The sequence below is a fragment of the Suillus fuscotomentosus genome (assembly GCF_016647785.1).
Source record: "Suillus fuscotomentosus strain FC203 chromosome Unknown F5891scaffold_82, whole genome shotgun sequence".
Lineage (NCBI taxonomy): Eukaryota > Fungi > Basidiomycota > Agaricomycetes > Boletales > Suillaceae > Suillus > Suillus fuscotomentosus.
The window spans coordinates 168,155-194,583 of NW_024539594.1; the positions used below are offsets into that span (position 1 = coordinate 168,155).

At 43.8% G+C, this 26,429-nt stretch overlaps 13 protein-coding genes across 13 annotated transcripts; 11 read left to right on the plus strand and 2 right to left on the minus strand.

The window, feature by feature from the left end:
* Positions 1-357: 357 nt before the first annotated feature.
* F5891DRAFT_1195428 (uncharacterized protein) lies at positions 358-1,388 on the minus strand (the record flags this gene model as incomplete). The annotated part of the gene is made up of 6 exons (XM_041368123.1): positions 358-838; positions 893-912; positions 970-1,000; positions 1,053-1,077; positions 1,132-1,149; positions 1,298-1,388. The coding sequence occupies 6 exons, from the start codon at positions 1,386-1,388 to the stop codon at positions 358-360; spliced, it is 666 nt and encodes a 221-aa protein (XP_041219865.1).
* An 843-nt stretch (positions 1,389-2,231) lies between these two features.
* Positions 2,232-4,138, plus strand: F5891DRAFT_985172 (uncharacterized protein; the record flags this gene model as incomplete). The annotated part of the gene is made up of 5 exons (XM_041377557.1): positions 2,232-3,018; positions 3,075-3,283; positions 3,338-3,521; positions 3,580-3,648; positions 3,702-4,138. 5 exons carry the CDS (start codon positions 2,232-2,234, stop codon positions 4,136-4,138), a joined length of 1,686 nt encoding a protein of 561 aa, XP_041219866.1.
* A 2,769-nt stretch (positions 4,139-6,907) lies between these two features.
* On the plus strand, positions 6,908-7,866 carry F5891DRAFT_1131008 (uncharacterized protein; the record flags this gene model as incomplete). The annotated part of the gene is made up of 2 exons (XM_041364606.1): positions 6,908-7,675; positions 7,762-7,866. 2 exons carry the CDS (start codon positions 6,908-6,910, stop codon positions 7,864-7,866), a joined length of 873 nt encoding a protein of 290 aa, XP_041219867.1.
* A 900-nt stretch (positions 7,867-8,766) lies between these two features.
* Positions 8,767-9,462, plus strand: F5891DRAFT_985174 (uncharacterized protein; the record flags this gene model as incomplete). Its single annotated transcript, XM_041377558.1, has 1 exon — positions 8,767-9,462. One exon carries the CDS (start codon positions 8,767-8,769, stop codon positions 9,460-9,462), a length of 696 nt encoding a protein of 231 aa, XP_041219868.1.
* A 207-nt stretch (positions 9,463-9,669) lies between these two features.
* Positions 9,670-9,831, plus strand: F5891DRAFT_904760 (uncharacterized protein; the record flags this gene model as incomplete). Its single annotated transcript, XM_041373527.1, has 1 exon — positions 9,670-9,831. A coding segment is annotated over one exon (162 nt), but the record flags the coding sequence as incomplete, so codon positions are not given.
* A 704-nt stretch (positions 9,832-10,535) lies between these two features.
* F5891DRAFT_961793 (uncharacterized protein) lies at positions 10,536-10,805 on the plus strand (the record flags this gene model as incomplete). Its single annotated transcript, XM_041375841.1, has 1 exon — positions 10,536-10,805. A coding segment is annotated over one exon (270 nt), but the record flags the coding sequence as incomplete, so codon positions are not given.
* A 486-nt stretch (positions 10,806-11,291) lies between these two features.
* Positions 11,292-11,558, plus strand: F5891DRAFT_961777 (uncharacterized protein; the record flags this gene model as incomplete). The annotated part of the gene is made up of 1 exon (XM_041375837.1): positions 11,292-11,558. A coding segment is annotated over one exon (267 nt), but the record flags the coding sequence as incomplete, so codon positions are not given.
* Positions 11,559-11,705: 147 nt separating this feature from the next.
* F5891DRAFT_902765 (uncharacterized protein) lies at positions 11,706-11,924 on the plus strand (the record flags this gene model as incomplete). The annotated part of the gene is made up of 1 exon (XM_041373491.1): positions 11,706-11,924. A coding segment is annotated over one exon (219 nt), but the record flags the coding sequence as incomplete, so codon positions are not given.
* A 2,011-nt stretch (positions 11,925-13,935) lies between these two features.
* On the plus strand, positions 13,936-17,635 carry F5891DRAFT_1195433 (uncharacterized protein; the record flags this gene model as incomplete). Its single annotated transcript, XM_041368124.1, has 6 exons — positions 13,936-14,467; positions 15,562-15,840; positions 16,107-17,038; positions 17,097-17,249; positions 17,301-17,524; positions 17,578-17,635. 6 exons carry the CDS (start codon positions 13,936-13,938, stop codon positions 17,633-17,635), a joined length of 2,178 nt encoding a protein of 725 aa, XP_041219873.1.
* Positions 17,636-18,163: 528 nt separating this feature from the next.
* F5891DRAFT_961784 (uncharacterized protein) lies at positions 18,164-18,853 on the plus strand (the record flags this gene model as incomplete). The annotated part of the gene is made up of 1 exon (XM_041375839.1): positions 18,164-18,853. A coding segment is annotated over one exon (690 nt), but the record flags the coding sequence as incomplete, so codon positions are not given.
* A 1,326-nt stretch (positions 18,854-20,179) lies between these two features.
* Positions 20,180-21,411, plus strand: F5891DRAFT_961758 (uncharacterized protein; the record flags this gene model as incomplete). Its single annotated transcript, XM_041375835.1, is given in 4 exon segments — positions 20,180-20,452; positions 20,467-20,766; positions 20,818-21,177; positions 21,235-21,411. The coding sequence occupies 4 exon segments, from the start codon at positions 20,180-20,182 to the stop codon at positions 21,409-21,411; spliced, it is 1,110 nt and encodes a 369-aa protein (XP_041219875.1).
* Positions 21,412-23,524: 2,113 nt separating this feature from the next.
* On the minus strand, positions 23,525-25,108 carry F5891DRAFT_1195435 (uncharacterized protein; the record flags this gene model as incomplete). Its single annotated transcript, XM_041368125.1, has 6 exons — positions 23,525-23,575; positions 23,627-23,653; positions 23,705-23,804; positions 23,855-24,046; positions 24,104-24,446; positions 24,493-25,108. 6 exons carry the CDS (start codon positions 25,106-25,108, stop codon positions 23,525-23,527), a joined length of 1,329 nt encoding a protein of 442 aa, XP_041219876.1.
* Positions 25,109-25,661: 553 nt separating this feature from the next.
* Positions 25,662-26,364, plus strand: F5891DRAFT_1195436 (uncharacterized protein; the record flags this gene model as incomplete). The annotated part of the gene is made up of 4 exons (XM_041368126.1): positions 25,662-25,802; positions 25,852-25,910; positions 25,962-26,108; positions 26,160-26,364. 4 exons carry the CDS (start codon positions 25,662-25,664, stop codon positions 26,362-26,364), a joined length of 552 nt encoding a protein of 183 aa, XP_041219877.1.
* Between the last annotated feature and the right edge of the window lie 65 nt (positions 26,365-26,429).

Genomic DNA, 26,429 nt, shown 5'->3' on the forward strand with positions numbered 1-26,429 from the left:
TGAAAGATTCACAATGTCGTTTGTGCAATTCATAACTTGAGTTTAGCGAATTTTCATGTCCCAACACTAAAGCACATCCTTGTTTTCTCGGTTCCACCACAAATGATCGATAAAGCTCATTAAATTTCACTACCAGTCGGACAACTGAATCAACATCAACATGATGGAACCCGAGTAGAAATTGTGTTCCATAGCGAACGAGTTCGCTATGTCGTTCACTATATATGTTGTTCTATATGTACATATATTCACTCACTTCAAGCCTTTCCATTCAACATACGATTGGCGAGGAAGAATTTTTATAACATACTAGATACGGCTAGATACTATGATAGTACCGTACTTCAGAAAGTTTGCTCAAAGGGACTGCAGGGGCATACTCGTCGAGCTTGAGCTCAAAAAAAACACCTCCATAAGAACCGCTGGTAACAAGTCAAATATCTGAATGTAAGTATCTTTCACCTGCTTGGACCCCTTATTCGGCGGATGGTGCGCGAGAAGCTGAAGGTCACGCAGTATTGCCCAACCCTCTTGGACATGGTCCTCACACTGAGAAAAGAACTTGTCTGTGGCCCTCCGCCCTTTCTCCTGCACACGCGAAAGTGTGTGATGAAAGTTTTTCGCCCATGTAGCTGCAGGGCCCCATTCAGTTTGCCACCCAGCGATCGATGTACGTATGTCAGAGATGTTGGAGAGGGACATGGGAGCTTTGAGTTGCGCTGTGGTTGAGATGTGATGACGGGTATCATCATCCTGGTCTGGTGAGGACTCTGGAGAAGATGCCCGCCTGTCACTAGCCTCTGAGGTTGGCGCCTGCAGGTCCTTTTGCTGGTGTTTCCTGTCAGGATTCTGTTAGCCATCACAATACAGTGTTAGTTGAGCAATGAAGTACCTAGCACGATTCCTGACCATCTGATAAGTCATAAGAGGTAACAAGCATGATAGAAAGACTCATCGCTGCGAACGTACTCGTGCCTTTTCACGTTGGATTTCACGGATACTGGTAATAACTTGATGATCAAGTATGATGATCTAGTAGTTCAAAGACTTACTTGGGCTTTTGCGATGCCATAAATACTAAAGGAATAAGTGGAAGTTAGTACAAATTGCTGGATTGGTGATTCAGCTTACTGGTGAACGTGGCAGAAACTTGAAAGGTCAAAGTGAGTGACAGAGATATTGACTCGGAATCACCAGTGTCCTGTGAATTAAGTAAGCATTTGTCAGATGCGATCTTGGGAGTAAATTCCCCCAGTGTCAGTCATGGTGTGCCAGTGGGAAGAACACAAGAACTCACCTTGTTCAGTCAAGGACTTGGACACGAGGTTTGGAGTGAAGCATGCTATTTTTAGCACATTGATTTTGCTTGGGAGCTTCGCCGGCGGCATGACATATCAGTAGTCAAGCTCCCAAGCAAAATCAATGTGCTAAAAATAGCATGCTTCACTCCAAACCTCGTGTCCAAGTCCTTGACTGAACAAGGTGAGTTCTTGTGTTCTTCCCACTGGCACACCATGACTGACGCTGGGGGAATTTACTCCCAAGGTCACATTATTTGTGCCATGGATATCACTCAACCAACCTTCAAATATTCCTGGCCATACCTCACCTATCCTGTCAGTGGGCGCCTCCAGTCTTACAGGGAATGTCACTGGATTATCTGCAGGTGAGTGAGTTTTCTCTATCATAGTGAGCTGGCACTGCCAAATTTCTCAACAGAATCTTCAACAGCATATTGCTTGCTTATCCATGCCCTGTGTTTCTTGACACTGCTAGCACATCGGCACTTACAGCTAACTGTCGCAGGCGGGTCCATTTTCAAGCTCATGTGTATGTGCACAGATTCTTTATTCAACCATTTGTTCACTGATGGACGCTCTACTATTCTACACCAGCTGGCCCTCACAACATATCATTGTGTGGCAAATACCTATGAGTTGCAATGTGTCTCGCCAACGTGCCTTCACTGTCAGGCACGTGACCTCAATATCTGCGAGATGTGATCAAGGTAAATATTTTCCTTGATATAATGTTGACATCTGTGACTTGGCCGATGCGCTGTGACACTTTGACTGATGCGGTGTGACATTTCCTCCCAGAAAACTTTGTGCTTAGCCTCTGCACCATATATGACCCAAGTTTCGTGTTCACGGGTTATTCTAGCTCCCAATGCAACGGTGACACTTTCCAAGGCAAGTCACCCTCCCGGTTTCTTATCCCACAATTTGCTAATGTACATCAAAGAATACGACGAGGCCGCGCTGCCATATCTGCCTTATCCTCCTTTGCTCGCGGCACATTCGCCTTTCCAATATTCGTCCATACCAAACATAGTGCCTTTTACTACCAATGCCCACTCCAACCTCTTCGACGGCTCTATTGACTGGAATGACCCTGCGCTATATCATTCACTTCCGTCTCTTTCAGACCTGCTAGATGGCCACCCTAGCATGCAAGACACACTCTTGCCTGCAGTACCTCGAAACGACATGCCAAACACGTCTCCTAGCACGGGTACATCATCCCACACTAACCAGGACAATTTCTTGCCTTCTGTACCTCGAAACGACGTGCCAAACACGTCACCTAGCATGGGCGCATCACCCCACACGGACCGGGACACGTTGTGTCAGGACACACCATCTAACTCACGTTCAGATACCACAGAGATCGCTCCTGATGCCAACAACTCCTCCTGGAGTGCAAGAAATCCAAACCGTCCTGCACTGACCCCCCATGCTCCGCTGAATGCAGCTCAGAAGGCTCAAGCGAAGGCATGGAAAGCCTCCTGCAAGCTTTCTGCTGAACAGCAGAAGGAGGCTGAAGACACGCTAACTACTGCAATTCAACGGCTCCTGGCAGACAAAAACGAGAAGATTAGCACCCTTGCTCTCGAACACAGCGTGACTACGGACAAGGTTAAAAAACTCATGGGAGGCGTGAAATACCACAAGGCAAATCGGAACGTACAACTAGCTAATGCCCTTATACATGCAAAAGCACAGGAGGTCAACGCAGGTCAGTTATTTTACATGTCGTCATTTTTGTAACTATCACACTGACTGAAACAATAGACCGACCTCATGGTGCGAAATATTCGCTTGATGAGATCCGAGACCTGGTGAAGGAGGATCATAGTATGCACAATCTGACCTCCGAGGAACAACAGGAATACATCAGCAAACTCAATGAGCACCGTGCTCTTCAAAATATGAGTGTTCGCGCAACTAACACCGCCGCAGCGCATGATGTCCAGTCAACATTGGACAATGTCTTCAAGATGGTAGGTTTGATATGGTGCCATGTCTTACAACCCTACTAACTAATGATTTTGTAGCTTGATAGCCTTGCAGTTCGAACGGGGGTTTACGCATGTCTCTTCGCCTCACGTGGACATGTATATGACACCACCCAGGCAACATGGTTCGGGACGGATAATATTATGGACTTCTGGGAGGATGTCCTCCAAATGGAGGCCGATGAAATCACACGAAAGCTGGAGCAATGGGCGTGCATGTCAGGTTGAAGTATGTCCTTTCTCGTTTTCCCACCAGTGTTATATTGATATCAACATCCTAGACATCGACGAGCGCGAGACAGTGCAGATCATGCAACGTGTTTGCACTCGTCTGCTTAATTCAGGGCTAAGTACATCTAGTTTATATATCTAATGAGAAACTCTACTGACTATCATGTTTTAGGAACTATAATCAAGAGACGCGAGGTTCGCATCAACTACGCAAACTTCGGTACCACCATCAAAGAAAAACTTGGCATCGATCTGAAAGGTTGGCCCGAAGGCATCCCATTCCAATCCCCCACCAGCCTCAACGATCTCAATGCCCTTCTGAAGCTTCGCAACGCGCTTAAAGATGGCTCTTGCCATTGGTTCTGCATGTCCCCACGCCAAAGGGAGGAATATAGCACTCAGCTAACCGCACGCCGCAAGAGGGGAGAGACCATCGGTAAGCCCCACAAGAAGCGTTCTGATGCTGGATTAGCACGAAAACGCAATGGAAAGGAGAACGGACGCCCGAGAAAGCATGCACGAGGGTCTGGGTCGTCCGTACAGCCTCCAAAGAGTGCAGAGTTTGTGGTTACATCTGACGAGGAGGACACCAGCGATGATGAAGCTTAGTTACTTTTTTGCACGTTTGTAATGTACATAGAATCAATTCAAATTTGCATTTGCTACTTATATACAAAAATCCGGGTGAAATCTATAAGCATGTTAGGGAGATACTCGAGCTCGCTGTGTACAACAGCGAGCTCGAAGGTTTGACGATGACGTGGCTCGATTAGGACAGCACCAGCGGTAATAATAGTCCCAGGCACTCGGGGACGGATATAGCCGAGTACCCGCTTGGTACCTACACTACCCAGCACCTTACACCGTCCTAAAGGGCCCCCTTTATTGAATATTTATTCATTCTGGTGCGTACAGCTAATTTCCAGTCGAATTAGACCCGCCATCAGGTGTAGCTGTCACGTCTAATTAGCCTGGTTACGTGGGAACTACAGGTGGTATTAAAGTCCTACCACTGCTTAACTGACCAATTTCGATGTTTTGATCATTTGAACTTTCCCACACTCAGTTTCTTATCTACTTCACTTCCACAACTCTCAGTTCTGGGTGGATCTTTCTGTAAATTAGGGTCTATGATATTGAATATATTTAAAATGTGCTCCAGGTGTCTGATCATTAAAAATTGATAAGTTGAACATATGGGCCTCTAATCAGTAAAAATGTCCCCTTTACATCAGATCCCAAACTTCCGCCCTATATGTAGCTGATCTTGGTCATAAAAAGCCAGTATTCCCGCTACCGTTAGGGAGTGGGTCTTGTCGGTTTTGATTTTCACATTTTGGCGGTAAATTCGTCCGTTCCTGGCAACCCTGTCTTTTTCGCTTGATATAGTAATGGGCTGTGCTCATCGATTGATCACAGACCTAGCCTCTTCTTGTTTGTTAGCTCATATTCTCTTCAAACTTCCGAATCATCATGTCGTTCCTCGGCCGCTTGCCTGTATCTGTTGTTTTCAACCTTGAATTGTGTCGTTGTCTTGTTTCTGCTTCGATTGCACGCTCGCTCGGCCATTCGGGTGTGGGCTCAGTTTTTTCCGAAGTTCTCATGGCATCCTATGAAGGCCGCTCGCTCACCACCAATACCGAGTTCATGGTCACACGCGCTCTCGATTCTGTTGTGGTTGTTGGGATGAATTGGGTTGCTGCCTGGTGCCAGGTTGGACTTGAAGACGTGATTTCTGACCCAGAATCTAGCTCCTGTACTTATTTACAAGGAAGGTGATGAAATTTTGATTTTGAAGTCTATTGCGTTGACTTTTGTTTTTAAGAATCTCAGTGTATGGTTGCGACTCGTGCCAATTATATTGCACCTGTTGATATGGTGTCTGATTCATGTCAGTCTTCGTCCTTCACCAGGGCGGTTTCATTGTCTCATAGACATTCAGAGTCGATAATTCGAGACATATTTTTGGGGTCGTATTGTGCTGGTATTCACATTAGTCCTTTTTCTGTTGAAGTCACATTGCTTTCTGATGCATGCACTTTGCATGGTTTAGATTTTACGAACTTTCATACGCTGGCTGAGCTGCACGATCTGTTGTTGCGACATTTCCTTAATGGAGAGTGTGTGGTTCTGCCTGCCCGTTTACGGCACGGTGATTATACTGCTTGTCGTAAAATTGCTGCAGGATTTGGTGGGCCTTCAGATATGGTTGACTGTATTCTTGGTGTGTTGACAGAGACGCGTGCATCTGCAATATCAGGTGATCATCTTTGGATTGTCACTCAGAGTATTTGCAGTGATTTGGACCATGTACGTGTGCCACCAGAACATCGTAGGCGAAAAGCCATTTGCATATTGAATTCCTTTCGTAACCGTTTGGTCTATGAGGCTGTTTCTAAGTCTTCGCAGTCACTGTTTGCTGAGGTTGAATGCATGTCTAAGTCCTCATTGGAGGCCATAGCGTCTTGGCATGGTTTGTGCTATGTGGGTACGAAAGATCAGTTGCTCAATAGGATTTTTGATCACACTTCCAAGGGAGCGTGTGCATTGAATGCACAGGATCATCAATTGGCATGTTCTCATATTGTTGATGAGTGTTCCATTGATAGTGGAGGACAATGCGATGTCAGCACTGGTGTTGCCATGGACGGCAATGGTGATTTAAGCTCGCAGATGATGGACGTGCAGATCAATATTTTAAGCTCGTTGAGAAAAACCATTGCACGCAAGCCATTGCTGTGTTTATTGTGTTGCCATGAAGTGGATCATGATGACAGTGACAGTCTTTCACAGCTGAGAAAATGTCTGAAATCATACATTGGTGTCCTCCAGAAAGGGAAACGAGTGCAAGCTTTTCGTGTTCATAAACAGAATCAGTATGTTGTGATGGAGACTGCAAAGACTTGATGTACTTCAGAATGGCCTCGTATGGTGTCCAAGGAGTGGAAAAAGTGCGTGATTGAGATTTTTCGTGAACAAACTTGTTCTGAAGCGCTAGCTACTTTTGTTTGTTTTGCTTGTACTGCTGAGTATAATTGTAAAGAGAGGCAAGAGCTGTCTTTTGACGATTTCGACGTGACTCTTCTGAATCGTCCTGATGTGCGTTTGCATAAAGGGCATGTTGTTGATGAGGGTTATATCAATAAAGCCTCGGTAGACTCCATTATTGGTGCGGAATTCCTTGACAATGTGATGTATGAACGCCGAGGCTTGGTGTCTGATTCTATGCAGTCTGACCGCCCTATTGGTGTATATTGCTGTAAGGGGTGCACTTCGTCATTGAAAAGGAGTAAGACTCCTGCATTTGCTGTGGCAAACCATAATTTCATCAGCCCTCTCCCTCTTGAGTTGCAGGACCTTAGTGTTGCAGAAGAGATGATGATTGCGCTGTGCAGAGCCAAATGTTTCATTCTACATTTGCGAGAGGAGTCGTGCAGTATACCGAATGCTCAAAGAGGCTTGAAAGGCAACGTGATCATTTTCCTGCAACGTCCTTCGAAAGTGTTGGAGATGCTTCCTCCATCAATTGAAGATGTATTAACACCGATATGTGTTTTATTTGTCGGTTCATCTCCACCAACTACTGATTGGTTGCACAAGCATGCCAAACCGTTGATTGTGCGTAAGGAGAAAGTCCGGTCAGCATTAGTGTGGTTGTGTGAACATAACATACTCTATAGCAATGTGCTCATCAATCATGACTGTTTGGATTCGATGAGTGAGGAAGATATTGTGCCAGTTCATATTGAAACTGTGCCTGAGGATGATGCACGCGCCCAAGATGTGTTGACCTCACAATACGATGGTGATCATAATTGCGATGCAGATTCATCATTTGACGAAGAACCTATTCTTAGCAACAAAGTTGCAGACTCGAGTACAGCATCATCTGCTGAGGATGTCTTCCAACATGTCGTTATCACTGATGTCAATGGCAATGCTCCAAGTCATGAATTGCATGCAGCCGCACTTCACCATGTGAAAGAAAAGAGTGGTGGTTTTATACAAGTCCCGCATGGGCTGAATCCTATGAACGAATACATCAATCCTGAGTTACTCCCAAAGGTTTATCCTACTCTGTTTCCATATGGAGTTGGGGGGTTTGAGCATCCTCATCGAACAAGTCCAATATCGTTTAAACGCCATGTGAAGCTTCTTTTTAGTCTGGCTGATAGGCGTTTCCAGGAGCATTACTCCTTTTTGTTTATTGTGTTTAACATTTTGCAACATAGAAAATTGCTCTTACATACCAGTTTAAAAGTCAAACGGACTTTATTTGGTACAGTGTCACAAAGTTTTGTGTCTGTGTCATCAGCAGCGGTTCATACGGTTGCTGAACGAGTTGCGAAGGGTGATTTTGTTACAGCTTATACTCCAGAAGAACAACAAGTGCGCTGATTATTGAAGGAAGTGAACAGTGTGACATCGCATGTCCCGGGATCTGGTTCTGCACATGCTGTGATGCGTAGTCAAATCAGAGGCTTAATGTTTGACAAAGGCTTGCCGAATTTTTACATCACAATCAATCCTGCGGATGTATACAATCCTATTGTCAAGTTTTTGGCAGGCGGTGAAATTGACGTCGATGATATGTTGCCTGACGATGTACCTGACTTTTGGTGACAATCTATTTTGGTTGCTCGCAATCCTGTAGTGGCTGCAAGGTTTTTTGATCTGTACATGAAGTCGTTCTTGAGCGCTATATTGGGTTATGATGAAGCGAGTGGTGTGGTTTCTGAAGGTATCTTGGGCAATGTGAAAGCATACTATGGATGTGTTGAGTCTCAAGGACAAGGAACTTTACATTGTCATATGATGGTGTGGCTAGAGGGCGGACATGATCCTAACGAGATCAAGCAATGCATCATCGAAGCAAATGATACCAACTTCCAAGATCGATTGCTAGCCTTTTTGGATGACATGATATTGAATACTATTTCTTCTGATCCGGATCCTCAGGTTAGTGTGCTGTCTACAGTACATCATCCTTGTGCTGTGTGTGGTGTTGCTCCACATTCTGCTAGCGATGACCGTCAGACTGAGATCGATCGTCAGAAAGACTTGCATCATTTGGTTCAAGCTTGTCAAGTACATAAGCACAACCTTACGTGTTTTAAATACTGGAAGGGCCCACCCAACCCATGAGAATGTAGATTTGATTTGGATGAAACCATTACTGTGAAAAAAGTTATGTTGATTATGAAACAGGCAAGATTTACTTATGCTGTTTGGATGGCATGGTGAACAACTTCAACGCGTCTATGTTGGAGGCCGTACGCTGCAACATGGATATCAAGTTCATCAGTTCTGGTGCCTCAGCAAAAGCAATTTTGTATTACATTACCGATTATATTACCAAGTCCCAGTTGAAAGCTCATGTCGCTTATGCTGCTTTAGATTTGGCAAGACGCAAATTATCCGAGTTTGATTCTACAGATGATGATCTTACAGTTCGTGCGAAGGAGTTGATAAGAAAATGTGCGCACGCTATGATATCTCATCAAGAACTATCAGCTCAGCAAGTCACAGGCTATCTGATGGAATTTGGTGATCATTATACCAGTCATGAGTTCCGCAATCTTTTCTGGACCTCCTTTGAGAATTATGTCAATGCTATCATTCCCCTATGGCAGGAGTCTGTTTATGAGAAAGAATGTGAACAATGGGGGCCTGACTATGAGGAAAATGACTTATCGAATGAGGTTGGGGATGATGAAGACCACTGTTCACAGCCACCAGAAGAAGAGGAATGTTTGCAAGATATTGCTGACGCTGCTTTGGGTAGCGATGAAGTGGGGTTGTCCGTTGATGATAGTGGAAATTTGGTGCCTAGGGCAAATCAGGTGCAAGATTATCAATTGAGATCATCTGAGCTCCGCACGATGTGTGTATGGGATTTCGTCACGCAAGTGGAAAAACAGAAGGTTAAGTGATCGTGAACTCATGACGATGCCGATTCTCATAACGAAGAGATGATGGGAGATGAACTTCTGGATGGTTCGAACAATGAATTGATCGACACAGATGATAGTTTGAGGATGCATCCTGCTTTAGGTGCAGAAAACAATGGGAAATTTCATCAGCAGACTATGATAGAGGATATAATGAAAATCAGAACACATTCACGCCCATCATTCGATTTACACGATACTCACATCGAGAGCCAGACTCATCACCTCGTCATACGCCATCCAGACAGGCGATGTATTCCTGTCCCAATTGGTCCATCTTTACCGCGATGTGATCGTTCAGAAGTGAGAGAGCGGTATTGTCGTGTGATGCTCATTTTGTTCAAACCTTAAACTACTGTTTTGGACTTGTGCAGGATATTTAACACGTGGGCTGACACACATTTGAAGAGTTCGTGAAGACATGTCCACCCAAGAAACTTTGGATTATGAAGAATATGCAAATTCTTCATGAGTGCAAAGACAGTCGTGATGATCATTTTGCTAATCGTCGTCAGCGTTCATTGAACCGTTCTAATCGTGTATGCAATGAGGTCCTTGAGCGCACTGTTTCTGCAGAGGAATTTGTAGATCATGACTTGAATCAAGCGGATATCCTTTCTCACATGACGCACATTGAACAAAGTTTATCAATAAAAAGGTCGCAACAGTGGGACGTAACATTGGATTGTTTGCATCATATGGAGATTGCAGGTCGTTTCATCTCTGTTCCAAATTGTATGCCATCAGGGAGTATTGATCCTACCGATGCCCTTGTGAATGAGGTAAATAAGGATAACCTCGCAATGGAAGATGAATGGCAACATGCATACAATGTGAGAAAGGAGGCATGGAAACAGCGTGCTGTCCAACATGGCCTTGCACTGTTATCATCTCCCATTTCAACTCGCATATCAGATGTTCAAATTTCTTCTGGGACTGATTTCTGTCATGCAGTCGATGCTTCAACGGCGGGAAGCGCATCTGACAAGGGTCCATTAATTATCCAGCGAATGGAACCTTGTATTAACAAACCTATAGTAGTTGATATACCATCCATGATCTTAGAATATGGATTGAATACGGAGCAAGCTTGTGCATTTAGTTTGATAGCGGGTCATTCCTTGACACAGAATGGCAAACCACTTAGAATGTATTTAGGTGGACCTGGAGGAACTGGGAAGTCGTGTGTCATCACTGCTGTTACGGAGTTTTTCAATCGGCATGGGCAGAACAAGTGTTTGCGATTGACTTCATTCATGGGAGTTGCTGCTCGTAATATCGCCGGCATGACATTGCACTCTGCGTTAAATTTGAATCAACGCAGAAGGACAGGCATTCAAAGAAAAAGCAAACGAGATCTCATTGCTATATGGCACAACGTTGACTACTTGTTGGTTGATGAGGTTTCGATGATCAGCTGTAATTTCCTTGTGCAGATTCATGAAGCTCTTTGTGAGGCGAAGGAGAATTCTGCTCCGTTTGGAGGCATCAGTATTGTGTTTGCAGGTGACTTTGCGCAGCTCCCACCTGTTGGCCAATGGGGTCTACATCGCAAGCTCAATACGAATGCCATGTCTACAGTCAAGGGACAGAATAGTATGTTTGGCAAGTTATTATGGTTGTCTATCACCACAGTTGTATTATTAAAGGCAGTCATGCGTCAAGCTGGGGCTCACAACAAAGGTTTTGTAGAAGTTTTGTCGCGTTTACGAACAGGAACTTGTTCGGACAACGATTTCGAGCTCTTGTCTTCTCGAATCATATCCAGAGTGAGGCCTGCTTGGCAGTTCAGAGAGTGGCTCGATGCATCCATGATTGTACCCACCAACAAAGTCAAGGACATCATCAATGAACGAGCTACGTTGACATACACAAGCCGGACAAATCAGCCGGTCCATTGGTATTACTGTTTGGACAAACATAATGGTCGAGAAATTGGTTCCATTGAACTGCGGAATCACCTTGGCGGTTTACATTCTGGTTCAACTTTGCAGCGTATGGGCAAAATCCCACTGGTGATTGGTATGCCAGTGATGATTGGTCAAAATTTTGATGTCGATGCTGGTATCATGAATGGTTGTATATCAGGGGATCCTCTTCCTCATCTCACTGCGAATCACTCAGTTGTTCTGCCAGACACTATTGATATGTCATTTGAGAATCCTTTCAATGGAAAAAGATGTCATATCAAACGTACTCAAATTCCTGTTTCTCCCTGTTTCACTATGACCACTCACAAAGCTCAAGGTCAAACAATGGAGCGGGCAATTATGGATTTCGAGGGATGTACTGGAACGGAAGCTCCATATGTCATGCTATCCCGTGTGACTTCGTTAGGAGGCTTACTAGTTTTACGACCTTTCAATCAAAAAAAGATCTGTTGTTGTCAAAGTGAAGACACACGAGTGGAAGAAAAAAGACAGAGTATACTTGCACAACAGACTATGATTGATCTTACAACAGATCAGGAAGAGCGAGTGAAAGCGAAGTCAGCTTTGAAAACAATGTTAGGGTCTGCGAAGATGGACAAGATTAAGGCAATTACGGACGTGTCTACATTGTCATATCGGGATATGAAACTGCTTGCCAGTCAAGTTCATAATGTGCAAGCGGAGATCGAGAACATTGGTTTTAGTCGTATAAATAAAAGGAAGTACAGTGAAACGTCGAGTGCTACATATCGTGATGGTAAATTGGCAAACAATTCTGAAATAGCTAAACAAAAGACTTGCAAGAAAAGGCGATTGAATTGAGGTGAGATCCAGTAAACATAGCGTATTTCAAATCATTCTGACTTATAGTATGGCTTGTTACTTTGCTTGCAAGGTCATATGCCAACCCGTTAATTCTGGGAATCATACACAATCACAAACAACGGCATTTCCCGCGTCAATTCTTCACCTTCTCCGTTTATTTTCTTTGCACATTTGTTTGTCATCATGCTTACGTCTGTCCCATGCCGTCATTTTTCGTCCTGGGGCAAAAAATGCTGTATTGTTCTGTCCACCTGTTGTGCCCATCCATATGCGTCGAATGGTGCGTCCTCCTCACTATCCTCCATCCAGCCTTCAGCCAACAAACTTAATGACAATATAAGACAATAACATTGTTGATTGCCACAAGTGTCAATCCCCGTCAATAATGCCGGTTTGACTGAACAGCAAGAAAACCTCAAAGAAGCTACAATGACACAAGGCAGCATTGCAAGTCGGTCATTCCCATTACACACTAATTCTTTCTGGGACCTGCAAGACATTAGGAAATTGAGGATTTCCGGCAGCTTGTGCATTACCACATCGGAGAGGCATTCATCTCTCCTGAAGTTTTTTATCTTAGTTTGATTTCATGTCACTCAAACTACCAGCCAAAATGATCGATGTCGACGCTCTCCCCAGAAGAATTGCATTTTCGTCCCGCTTGCCTCCGCCTCCAGCACCCAATTTGCAATCCAAACAGTAAGTTTGCTATTCTTCATCTCCATGTAAGCCGCTGGCATCAATTAGGCATTCATTGATTATCTTTCTTGTACATTGTGCAGCAGTCACACATTATTCACCTACGCGCGTCCAGGGTTCTTTGAAGTTGTTGAAGAAGTAAGATTTTACTTTTAAAACATCCATGCAGTCGGAAACTCATGCAAGACGACCTTTATCTTCAGGCAAAGAGGAAAAGTATGGTGATGGAACACGTCGGAGAACCACTTTTGAAGAAACGTGCAACAAGTTCCACCATCACAAATGCAAATGCGCCCAGCTGACAAAAGGAAAAACGCAAGCATGCAACTTCGAATATATGCTTTGTACCGGTGATCATCTGGAGAACCATTGGTCCAGCAAGCCAATTGATTGGTACGTACTGCAGAGAGGCGTGGAGCCACACACACTTATTCACTAAACATCATTAGTCACCTACAAGTCTTCAAGCTTTCCTGAGAAGCACTTGTGCACCTTTTCCGGGATCAATTTTGTAGCGGAATGCTGCTGTGAGATTTTTATTGAGTCATTTTCTACATATTACTCACTGTTACTCTTTGATCCCTGTACACAATCAGGCCCTACACGCAAATATATCTATGTTGACTCGAATCCGATGAAAATCACTTTCTTTCCGACCACATGACTGATATCTACACAAATGATAACGGAATGTTGAAACCAACATTTCATTGGGGAAGTTCAGAGTAAGTATGATGCTCACCCCAAATTCTGAGTGTCACTCACAATTTACACGCAACTAATACCATTAGGTGCTATGTATCTGTTTTGATTCGCCACATATTGACTAAGCAAATGGCGACCCCTCTTTCACCACTCCTTTCTGATAACCGGTCTACAACTATCCTATTGACTGCCCTCCTAAGGCATGAGTGAGTTGTTCACAATCAACGTCATTACTTCACTGATTTGTCATGCAGTGATGCTAGTACCTGATGTCTGGCTAAGAATCATTCAGTTCATGGACGTTATGGATATAGTCCGATGTTTCATGGTCAACTCCTTCTTTTCAACACTTGGTCGTGAAATCATCAACGGACGGCTCAACTACATTTTGGATCATATAGTCGGTTCTAAAAGTCGGCATCTTCATGCCACTCTCGATTCTACGCACTCCATCCTCCTTGTCAGCGCTATGGTGGACATCTTGTTGTATGGCACATCATCCATTCTTCAACATGAACTACGTATCGCCACTCCTAACTATGCAAAAGAGGTCATTGCCGAGTTTTTCAGAGACCTCAGTTTCATCGTAGACAAAACACCTACCTTTTATATGCCTCCTTCGGTCATATGTGTGTACGATCATGCCTACATTCAAAAGGATGGCAAAAAAGTGGTATTAATCAATAGCCCAACAGATTCTGTGATGCCAGTCGTATTGGCCCATCATTCATCTATGGATTGCATGTTCTTGGCAACCGGCGGTCTGTTTTTAGGTTATCCTGAACTCATGGACAGCACGACCACATTATTGCCACTAGCTCATCCTCGTACATCCATTATACGCCAATTCACATGACGCGAATACAAGGTACAGATTCGAAATCATTGGACTTTGCCGTGCGATAATAAGTTTCCCACACTTTGGCGTCATATGAATAATGGTCTCGTCGTCGCATGGCACAACGGACTTATCCCATCGACTATCATCGATAAACAAGACCTACAATGGAGACTCACAAGCCATTGTGCAAATATCTTGTGCTGGAATAACATTTTCAAAAGACCTGACTCTGGTTCAGTCGTATGTGACAAGGAAAGCATTGATCTTCACGTAGCGATAACAATAAGCCAGAATGTGAGTTTCGACAACGCACTGACTGTTGGCCTTACATAAGAGTCTTACTGATTGATCACACATAGGTGGGATTACCCTGTGTTACCGGACTGCTGTTTGGCGCAGATATACTTGAGCCGTACATGGTTCTGCTATACGTCGATAAAGGACGCCCAAATATACTCAGCATCAACGATTTAGATATGCATCCATTTGTTCGGGAGAGAGGAATAGAGCCGGACAACATCATTGACTGCAACATCGCGCGACAAATGATTGTAATGAGCCACTGTGCATTCATAATCATCCGAGATCATGATCATGTACTGGACACCATACCTTCATTGTGCGGAGGAGGTCCATTTTATCGAGCCAAACAGAGATACCTTCCACTTACACCACTATGCGGAAATATGCTCGTGGTCATGCATGATGTTAGCAAAGGATGGTTGCCACACGACATTTTAAAAACAGAAAAAGTCACTCAAGGCATCATAGAGTACGTTGTCTTACTTTCTTCAATGAAGTATTCATCCTCATCCTAAACTAATGACAGTGTGGATCGAGAGAACACATTATTTCACTCCATCATGTGACAACGTCTACAGACTTGATGGAATTCGCTATGACTGTTATGATTACCTGTATTTTATCATTTCATACAATTGAAACCAGTTTCATGTGAATTGACGATTGATAACACTCAACAGCCTGATTCAAAAAGTCACAGCCATTTCGTCACAAAACATACGCCTCTGTGCTTGATTCATCCGCAAATAATGTGCTCTGTGACTGACTTTGCACTAGGTGGTTCTCTTACATCGTATATGGAACATCGTAGTGCTGGCGCGCGTGTCACTTCTTGCGCTCATCCGCTTCCATTCAGTTCTATGGCTATCGAACTCAGCTTATCCTCTACTCAGCTATTTGAATCTTCCCTTCTAGCCGTCATATTGCTAGCTCTATTCCTCAATGCCTTTACCCGAATTGCTACTGAGGGTAGAGTCTCTCATCTGCTATTTAACCACCAAGCTGCTCTTATTGTGCAATGGGATGAAGACTTCTCAGTCGCATCGTTACACATGGGTACGGCAAGCCTCGAGCCCTCGAGTGTATTACACAGAAGGGATAATGACATCATCATATGCCACGTTTATGATGTTTTAAAATGATGGCTGATGTAAGCTCATTTATTCGATTGGACTACTCCTAACAAAAACTCCTGTAATCACTCAGTCGTCAACATGACTCTTAGCATGAATAGTTCAACAAGCCCTCTGACCATAAACCGATGTCTGTTTTCCCGCGCTGAATTACCAACATTCTCTCGACTAACGGTTGTCATTTTTCAGTGCTCGGTTCACCGAATTCATGCAAGCTAATAGCCATCAATCTCAGTCTTCTAGACTTGCACAATCTTTCAAAAACCTGCAAGACAATGTGCCGTATCGTGGCAACCATACACAATGAAGCCTATCTGGATCTACTGAGGCCATATGCTGGAGACGGGTTAGATGACTTTGAAGCCACGATTGCCCATAGTGGAGGAGTGATCATCAGATGGGGCGCGCTCTCGTTGATTCTACATCCTAACTCCTGGAAAGTGAACAACTTGAACATTGTAGTCCCTAGAGGCGCTGTCGACAAATTACAGCACTGGTTACTTCACCATGTTTTTGGTACGCAACCACTCCATATGATGTCTAATGCTCCCTCGATGCGGAACTTTGTGAACTCCCATCAGACACTGTACAAATGCTCAACTCCAGATCTCTTGATCAATCTGACAGAGAGTGTGGACGACACGGTCATCAGTGTGGTCTTAGCAGGTCGCAGCACTATGGAAATGTCATATGTGACTCCTGGTGGCATTTTCTGCTCTCATCCACGTCTCACATTGGATCATGTTGTATGCCCTGGATTTTTGTCAAAAGATGAGAAGATGATACAAGATGAAATCGAGTGGTACACGGATATGGGCTTATTATATGGTGAAGCGACTGCAGTGCGGGAAGGCGAGTGTCATCATGATTGTCCGACCCTTTGGCGCAATGTGAATGACACAAAACAAGTCCTACTCATTGATTGGACCATCAACCAAGGTGCTCTCGATAAACATAGCCCTTTATGGCATACAAACGGCCAACATCACTACTGGCGACTAAATCAGTCTTGTCATAATTCACACTGCTCCTTCCGACTGCACACTTCCGAACTGCTGTTGTACAGTCCAGCAGACTATGAAGATATCCTACGTGCTAAAGTTAGCATGGCCGTAAATCCAGTACGTTGTTCAACATCATAATATATTGATCCTGTTCATTAACCGAGACTTGAACCAGTTGCTCGGAGGTGGACACAGGGGCGTTCTTTATGCGACTAGCTGTGGCTGTCCCATCTTAGTGCCCGTTACGCTCATGATTGAGATGCATGAGTTAATGAAAACAGATCACCTCTTCACGGAGCCTTGGGTGAATGAATTTGGTCGAGATGCTGTAATGATGCAACCGGCCATGTGTAGAAATGTGTTTACAACCCACCCGCAGAATCAGACGCCTCTACCCTTCCGCCTTGTCGTGTGCCACGAGAATCACACACAAAGCCGGAAGAACTATCTGTTGTCAGCTCTTGGGAATGATATTGCAGGTTTCGGGAAGATATTCATGCCATATGGCAATATCTTGGTACTCAAGATGCAGGCAGACAATCCTGGAGAGGTCATGGATGTCAACCCATCAGACATGGAACTTATTATGAATATTGTACTGAGGTGAGTTTCCAATAAGCAACCTGTGAGAAACGAACTAAATAACCATGATTTAGCATGTATCGTACCAGAGCATTACAAGGAGTGAAAGTCGAGATCGAGTCTGCATGGTAAACTCTGCATGTACAATAATGCTGGTCTGAAAGAACATAGAACCAGTTCTAACATGCTGATACTGCAAAAAAGCAAAATATAATTAACTTAGGTTCATAATGTACAATGTTGCTGCAGTATCAAATCCCATATGTTCCTAGCTCCATTGGGAAGGGTGGAAAGGTAATGAACGCCAAGTCCTAGATCACTGTCGGTGAGTGCGAGAATCCTAGCAAATCCTTAGCAAATCCAGATGCGAGTGTATACAACAAATAAAACAAAGCCCCTATAAAGTGTATATAAAACCTGATATGTAAGCCTCCCCTAAAAATCCTCCAAGGCGCCACTCCCACTATGTTGAACAAACCCTATCTGATTGCTCTGTGCACAGAACTCCAAGAAAATATTTGGGACTTTTTAAATCTTGCAGAATTGTCACTCTTGGCTGGCATGAACTCTTTTTGTTGCATGAGCATTGAAGAGTATGTCGATAGATGAAGACACATCATATTCACTCGCTTTGTAAGCGACACCAGACACTTCATCAACTTACTCCGTCGCGTAGACACTGTAGTATCAGGTTCATGCACTCTCAATATCATGCAAGCCAAAGAAGGTGCAACCAAAATCAATGATTTGGATGTTTACACCACTCTTCAGAAATTCGAGGAATTGGTCAGTTTCTTCACAGAGACGGAACACTATAATCTCATAAGGAACTTCCATCGTCCTCCCCCAGGTCCGTATAACACGTCCAGCATTGCCAAACTATTCAGGCTGCAAAAAGCCAAACAAAATGTTGATATCATAGTCACAAACCTATCCTCAGCCGTGGCGCCCATCTTCCAATTCCATTCAACAATCATCATGAATTTTATATCAGCGGACGTCATTTTCTGTGCCTACCCAGCATGGACGTTGGACATGCTCGGTTTCATACACCCCCGCACATACAAACAAAATGGAACCAACTACGCGACTATCAAAGGTCTCGCGAAATACATGGAAAGGGGTTTTACCCTGTACTCAGATGTCTGCGAATTGCAACCTCATGATTCCCACTGCATCAAAACATACTATTGCCCGCACATGTCGCAGAGCACTAATGACAAAGGCAAATTAGCCTGGGAGTTCAAACACACCAAGACAGACACTAATGTAGTCGTTTGGTGTCTGGGAGGTGATCAATGCAGCAATGAGAGGATCGCTGGAGCACCGTCATTTGTTTTCAGTACCTGATACAAGTGAGTCTTGAAGTGAAAATGAATGAAAATACATTGCTGACACGATACGGCCAGAAGCACAACATGGAAGGGGGCTCATGACAAGACTAGCTAAAGGTTTTAGGACAATGGTTAATGTGTAAAATAAAATGGATGGCATCAAATAAGAAGAAGAGTTATGAGCGAGGGTGTACAATTATTACTAAGCACTACAATAGAAATATGACAAATTTTGAGTGCCCTCCTAGTCACGAACAAAATGACAATTTGATGCAGGCTTACTTAAGAATTTCCAAAAGCAGTAGAGGACAGCGATTAGGCAAACCAGTACAAGGCAAAACATGAAAAAAAAAGATTTAGATACAAGCAAGTACCAACCCTCCACAGTAAGAAAGTGCTTGAGACCACAGTTCGACTCCAGAAATACTCCATTATATCAAAAACGAAACATGACATGCTTGGACTGTACAGAAAAACATAATAGGATGACTGAGGAGGATTGATTGGTACGCAGAAGTTGATTACACTTTAGAAATAGGCCTGCAGGGAAGATTACCCTGCGAAAAGAAGAAAGCTGCTCAATAAAAACAACAAGCATCACATGTCGACAATGTACTTACAACAATACAGATTGAAATGAGGGAGCGCGACTATTAAGGATGAGCAGGCATTTTTTTGTGAGCGAAAGTCGCTGCAGTCTCGCTAGCAGGGATGACACGCAAGATCCTAACACAGGTAATATAAGTGCTATTAAATAGAATCAAAAAGCACAACACACATCAATTGCGACGACAACAGCGACATAATCTGATCTGGTCAGATTCTTGGCCTGTGAACCGTCAGAGACCTTCAAAACAAGATAGGGACAATGTTGAGAACCATTGGCATGTATGTTGCGGTCAAAAAAGACCAAAAACTCCGATGAAACATGTGCCAAATTGGAATTGGAGACAATAACAGAGTGCTCGCCGACATCAGCGTGAGCACCAAAGTACCTCTCGACAAAAATGATGTCAAAACCTCCTCCAGGAACATCCCTGATGGGAACTTCGATATAACCTGAAACATGGGCCCACGAACAAAGACATGCGGTCACGAGCCTATGAAGAGACATAGACAGTAAATGATTAGAGAACAATAACTCGAAGGGACGACTTGAAATCAGGCACTGATATAGAACAGGGATATGTCAGTAAAAGAATAGGAGACCGATGACTCAATCAAGCCCCTAAACGAAGATTGAAGACCCTATAACAACCCTATAAACACATTTAGAAAAATGACAAAAACAAGCACTCACTCACTCACTGATACAATAACGATCTCGAAAAAAACCTTCATCATGGAAATTGATCCTGCACAATATGACAACCACATCGAAGGAGGGCTCTATGATGATGTCGTCAGACAGCTTATGGCGCTACCAAAAGGAATGTCCTTAGGGGACACCACTTACAAGGACGACTTCATCTGTGAGAGCAACATTAATACGGGGAATTTCGCCTACAAATGCAGAGATAATGGAGCCGAGTATGAGACTGTGCTAGTTGGCGAAATCTTACCACGTCCATGTGGAACCAAATTTAATGTGATAGGCAATCACTACCTTGGTACTGTGAACACTGTAAGAGGGAATCATATAGATATGGGAAATTAACACTGACCTGCTTAACTCTGCCGAACATTATTGACGATAGGACACGCGTCAAAGGTGTCTTCGCCTTGGGAAAACCAACGCAGGCTACCGAAATGATGTACATCACTTTTGGGAACCAGATCGCCACCTTGGACGACATCATACAAAGTGACATGGAGGAGCTAAAAAGACAGAATAAGGACGTGAACGTAAAAGAATGGACAGTGCATGCAGGAACAGACCAAACAGGTATGCCTGAGTACATCCCGGTGAACACAGAACAATTGTATGTGGTGAGCACGACGTGCAAAAGAAGGAGATCATACCACTGATATGGTTTGAAGGTTCCTAAAGGGACGCAGCAAACCATCCAAGGGAAACGCGCTAGAGTAGCAAAGAAGACAATCAACGACATGAGCGAGCTTGGAGAAGGCAAAGCAGCCAAGAAGGACTCTGTAGCCGGAGGGAGCAGAGACAATACACAAGAGACTGAGATCACGACAAATACATTCTATGATCCGACGGTCCTCCCAGATTACGGTGGTGACCTGTTTCAGCATATCAACGCGAAACTCCATCAGCTTGATATCAGAAATGTGGAGAACGAATTCATCCCACCTCAGGACTGGTACACGAGCCTTAAGCATGGAACGCTGGTCATGATCAGGGCGACCCTCCACACCTTCAATTGGAAGGAACATCGAGTAAGTCCAGCTACACATTACACGACAAATAAATCAGCTGAACTAAATAATGACTAGGTATATCAGCTAAACGGACACACCATTCGTGTATTAGATGCCTCGAAATTGGAGATAGAACCGTTGAGCTCGCAACTTAATGGATTTGATACTGGTGGAAGCCCGTTGACCTCCAATTCGCGGGTATCGGACGCGATGGCGAATGTGCAACTAGGAAAAAGGGGAAGACAAGAATGAGGAACGAGAAAGCTGAGATGCGGTCTGAACCAAACAGCGAGCAATGTACGATACAATATCGAGTAGTGTAAGTCTGATGCAATGTCAAAGATAAAGTTGAGACAAAGAAAGCCAAATCTAAATAAACACACATCCAAATATTGGGACTTAATGAGATTTCGACAAGCCAAAGCCAGTCAGTGTAGCCTTAGAAAAAAACAGCGTGATGCCTTGCCAATCTTCACATCCCACACCGAGACTGTTTGGTCGCACAAATCTGAAACGACGCGACCTCCATCTGGAGAAAATGCAACGGGCATAAGACGTCCACTGTGGCCTTCAGACAGAGTATGAAAAGACTTGACAGCAAATGTATGACTAATACACCTCAGCAAGTCGGGTAGCGGGCTTTGCCACTTTAGCTGGCGCTACATACTGATATATGCTACACTAATTGTATATGAGCAGGTTGGATCATATGTGCAAGGGTAAGATGCTGAAAAACATCAAAAACATCAAAAATGTGATTTTCTATGTTTTTGTTCCTGTAGAAGTATCCTGTTGGTGTAATGAGCTAGCTATATGATATATATACTCCAAATATGAATAGAAATAGACCCCCTACCATGCTTGAGGTCCAGTACTGCAGGAAAACCTTTCACAGGGGGTGAACCACCAGGAGAGGGGAGATATACAACACAACAAGGTCTTGTCCTGTGGTCCTGGGCTCCTGATACATTGTTCCTACTGTTAAATAGATGCTGGGGATCATTTTTTGAAGTCTATCCACCTGGAAATACTAAAATGAGAACATATTTTGTATTTTCTCATATATATGCTATATCTATTGATGCAGAAGGCTCCAGGAGGTAAAATAAAGATGGGAATCTCTTCATGTATACTTCTAAACATGTTTAGAATAACCTGGGACACTTCCCTACCATAGGGGCAAAAATGCGAAAGTATTCTGTATCCTATTATATGTTAAATGGTCTCTGGAGGAGGAGCAGGTACATAAATGAGCAAAAAAAGTGGTCTATTATATTATATTATATTATATTATATTATACATATATATTCCAAACTACTACTTATATATGAAGGGGGACCTGTTGTGGTGTAGTGGTGAAGCTGCAGTGAGGTGGGGAGGGTGTGGGAATAATTGATATTGTGGAGATTCCAAAAATGGTCAATGTTTTGGGCATTGTGGGGTAATTCCCACACTGTGGGGCTAAAAATGCGGTGTGGCAATATTGTGGGAAGTCCTGACGAGGCAAATAGGAGTGAATTTCTGCTTTTAGAAGCCAGGATAACTATACTAACAGGATGTATTCTAGACTGATGGATAACTATAGTAAAGTATGTATCGCAATTTATGGATCATTAACCATATTGATGTATCTTTCTGCCATCATGTGGTGACATGGTGTGCCCTTTGTCAGTTCATGAGTCAAAAATATGATATATGCTTACTATTATTACAGGAATTTCCTGGTGTGAGAGTGCAAGAATTCAAAATATTAGAACACGAGATGGGAGAAATCGGCCGCGTGTTAATGAAGCCCAGGTTGAGTCTATTTCAGATATGCTAAATCGGGCGCTCAAGCCCAGTAAGAACTGGTTGTGACGGGAAAGGACTGTATGTGTTGGGATGTGTTGATGAAAGTGATCATGAAGAAAATACTAGCAGCGCACATTCTGGTTATAAAGTGGGACAACCCGCACATTTTCTACATGTTGGCGTGAGATCCCTAATGCCCTCATATGTTTTTTTTTGTGAAAACACATCAGAATCATGTAGTAGCATATAGTCAAACAGTCTTGGTCCTGTATCAGAATGTGCTCGAATAGTCTCAAATATGATTTTATTGTGTATCACATGCTTTTCACTTGTGTCTCGAAATATGCGCAGGTAGCATCAAATGTGATATTATTGTACAACTGGGAGTACTAAAATAACAAACAGCTATGAAAACATGTCGACAATGGGTGCATGAAGGTATCAAAAGTGCGTTGGAAAGAGTCCGTGAATGGGGGAAGTCTAACGAGACCGAATCTGAAACATGTGGTGGAGAGCGGGGGAAGTCTAATGAGACTGAATCAGAAACATGCGATGGAGAGGAATGGGGTAAGTTTAATGCAATGTGCCGTCGTAGACTGTCTTGTCCCAAGCATTGTTGGCAACCTGCACGCTGTGTCAAAAACACAACTGGCACAATAGAGACATGTGACTCACTAGCTCTGCTGCCTCGTTATCGTATTCCTGAAATTCACCATGAATGTAGCATGTATATACGGTGACAAAATGACTTACCTTGCGCTGGTCCACAGAGAGATCCCCGTAATAAACACAAAATTCTTCTGTTGTCTTGTTGCTCTCGACTTGCTTGAGCCAACGATGCACACATAGATTACTAGAAACTCGTAAGTAATGTGATTAGTGCAATTTGAAGGATCCACGTACCGTCCATTTTTAGTCTGACTTGGACGCATCTTACCCTTGCTGATTTTGCTGCCCCTCCCATTTGTGGCATCGCCAGCCTTGCCTGGGCCCTTTATAGACGTTGAGCCAGAAGCTGAAAGACTCGGAGGAGGATTGATAGAGGGTGGAAGAGGTGGTATCATCGTGCCGACAGCAGCTAGAGCGAGTGTAGAACTATTGAAGCATATTCAAGTTATCCAACGATTGACAAAAACAGCACAAAAAATGTACAGTGGGTTTGTCATATTGATTTTAATGACTGGCTGTGGTGCAATGCTAGGTGCTGCCACTGGTGGTGGGGGAATATTCTCCTTCTCAGTTGGCACAGTAACTGTGGTACTAGGTACTGGCGGGGGGATACTCTGCTTCTCTGTCGTGGTTGGCAAAATTTGAACAGACTTTGGGGAAGCTGCAGTGTCAGGCAACTTTGGAGACGGTGTGTCTAGTAAATCAAGTGATTGCAGGGGCAACATAGTCAGGGAGAGTGGAGCTAGTGGTAAATTTGGAGACAGTGCTCGAGAAGGAGTGAGACTTGGACTAGGAGAGAGCAGCACGCTAATAGGAATAGGATCAACTACAGAGGATAGTTAGTAGGATGATGCGTTATATTAAAGTCATACCTTTTATTTTTTTCTCGGGAACGTCAGGCTTGAAAGAGTTCTTCGACTGCTTACGTTTCTTACCCTTGGCGTTGGAAGAACATCCGCTACTCTCCTCCTCCTCATCCTCATTGTCGTCGTCGATGTTCTTCATCTTCCAGTTTCCATGGTCATCAACATGATTTCGTCGCCAGGCAGAATACGAGGTGCTGATGAGATAATCGAGCTTCCAACCGTCATCAGCAAACTTAAACAATGGATATGTGTTCTCCAGCAGGGTGTGAACAACCTGTCGTGCAGTTGCAGATGCTTTACCCCACGTCTTTGGTGCAAGTTTGCGCCTGATAAGTTCTGCCCAAGCACCACGAAGCAGCTTCCAAATAGCCTTGATCATCGCATCTGTAAGTGGGTCACCGTTTTCGTCCTCGAGGTATGGTACTTTCCCGCGGTTGGCTCGACGGCCATCAGGAGAATCCAGCCATGCTACAAAGTCTTCATTGGTCCAAAATTGAACATATGGATGAGTTAGGCGGGTAGGGCGCTTAGTGACAGATTGTACTGGAGGAATGACAGAATCAAGCTCGAGGCCTAATTCTGTTTGTGGTAGCCGAATAGTGCTTGTGAGCTGCTGAAACATTGATCTAAAAATGATTAGTTTGAACAAATGAAGACTCGCTGGTGAACATATACTTGAGTGTGTCACGCTCGCTAGTCAATTTGACTATTTGCAGCTCTAACACTTTGCAGCGTTCACGCAAGGCCAGCACTTGCTGATTCTCCTGCATACTAAGCTGCATATATGCGCCCTAAAAATATCCTGTGAGAACCGTTGCAGATGTGGTGTAATTGAATCTGTGCAGGGATCCTCTGGTAACGACATAGGAACACCGGGAGATAGGGGGGAGGGGGAGTATCCTCCCCAATGTGGATGATCCTGTTGACTATTACTAGAGGGTGTAGCATGAAAGAAAGACCCGCTGTTAAAATGAGAGCCCCCACTGTTACTGGATGGAAACATGGTCGACAGTCTGGTAAGAGACAGACTTCGACATATACTAGTAACTAGCAAGGCCAATAATAAAAGCTCCGCCGGACTTTTCCGCCATAACTCTAGAGTTGAAGCTGATTATCTCAAAGTCCAATCCACACACTCGTTTAAACTCTCACCTCAAAATTCGGCTATTATTATTATGTCCTCGACTAATGAACTTGTGGATAAGACTCATACTGCAGATGTATGTGGAGATGTTGTTTTCCTAGAGATTGACGGTGTTCTGCCTAACTGGAATCACTACTGCGTCAAAGTCTCATTTGATACTCCTGGAACCAAGGTCAATCTTTTCTCTTTCGGCTTAACTAATATATATCATAATCTTTTAGACTATTGTTTTCCGTCTTCGTGAAGGTGCAGACCCTCGGCCGAAACCAAGCATGACACAGTGAGTATTTGAATCATCATCAAACAGATTCATTTGATTTATGTATTACAGCGCTGTCCAAACTGAGAGCGAGCCGAAGGAGAAAGAAGAAGAGCACAATGATGCGGTGAAGTTCGAAGAAGAAGACACAATGATAGCTGAAGCGGAGGATCTAAAATCCAAGCAGGAGGACAACAATTTGTTGGATCAATCTGCGAGGTAAGTTTTCGACTGCATACATGACATTCATTTCAAGTTAGGTTTTTCTAGGTCATGGACAAGGTGTACTGCAATGCCGTGCAGACATCTACCTCAGATTGGGGGAAATCCAGATCCATTAACAAGGGCTATCTTACGTCCACAGTCCCGCCCTTGGCGTCACATCATCCGACTTTTCAATCCATCTGAGATTCCGCAGAAGGTAGCAGATATTCAAGAGCGGAAACGTAAGTTCGAGGAGTATTCAGGGTATTGACTCCCAATCATTTTTTGGAATGATCATGACCATTCTTTTTTTGATGCATGCCGCTTTGTGATGTT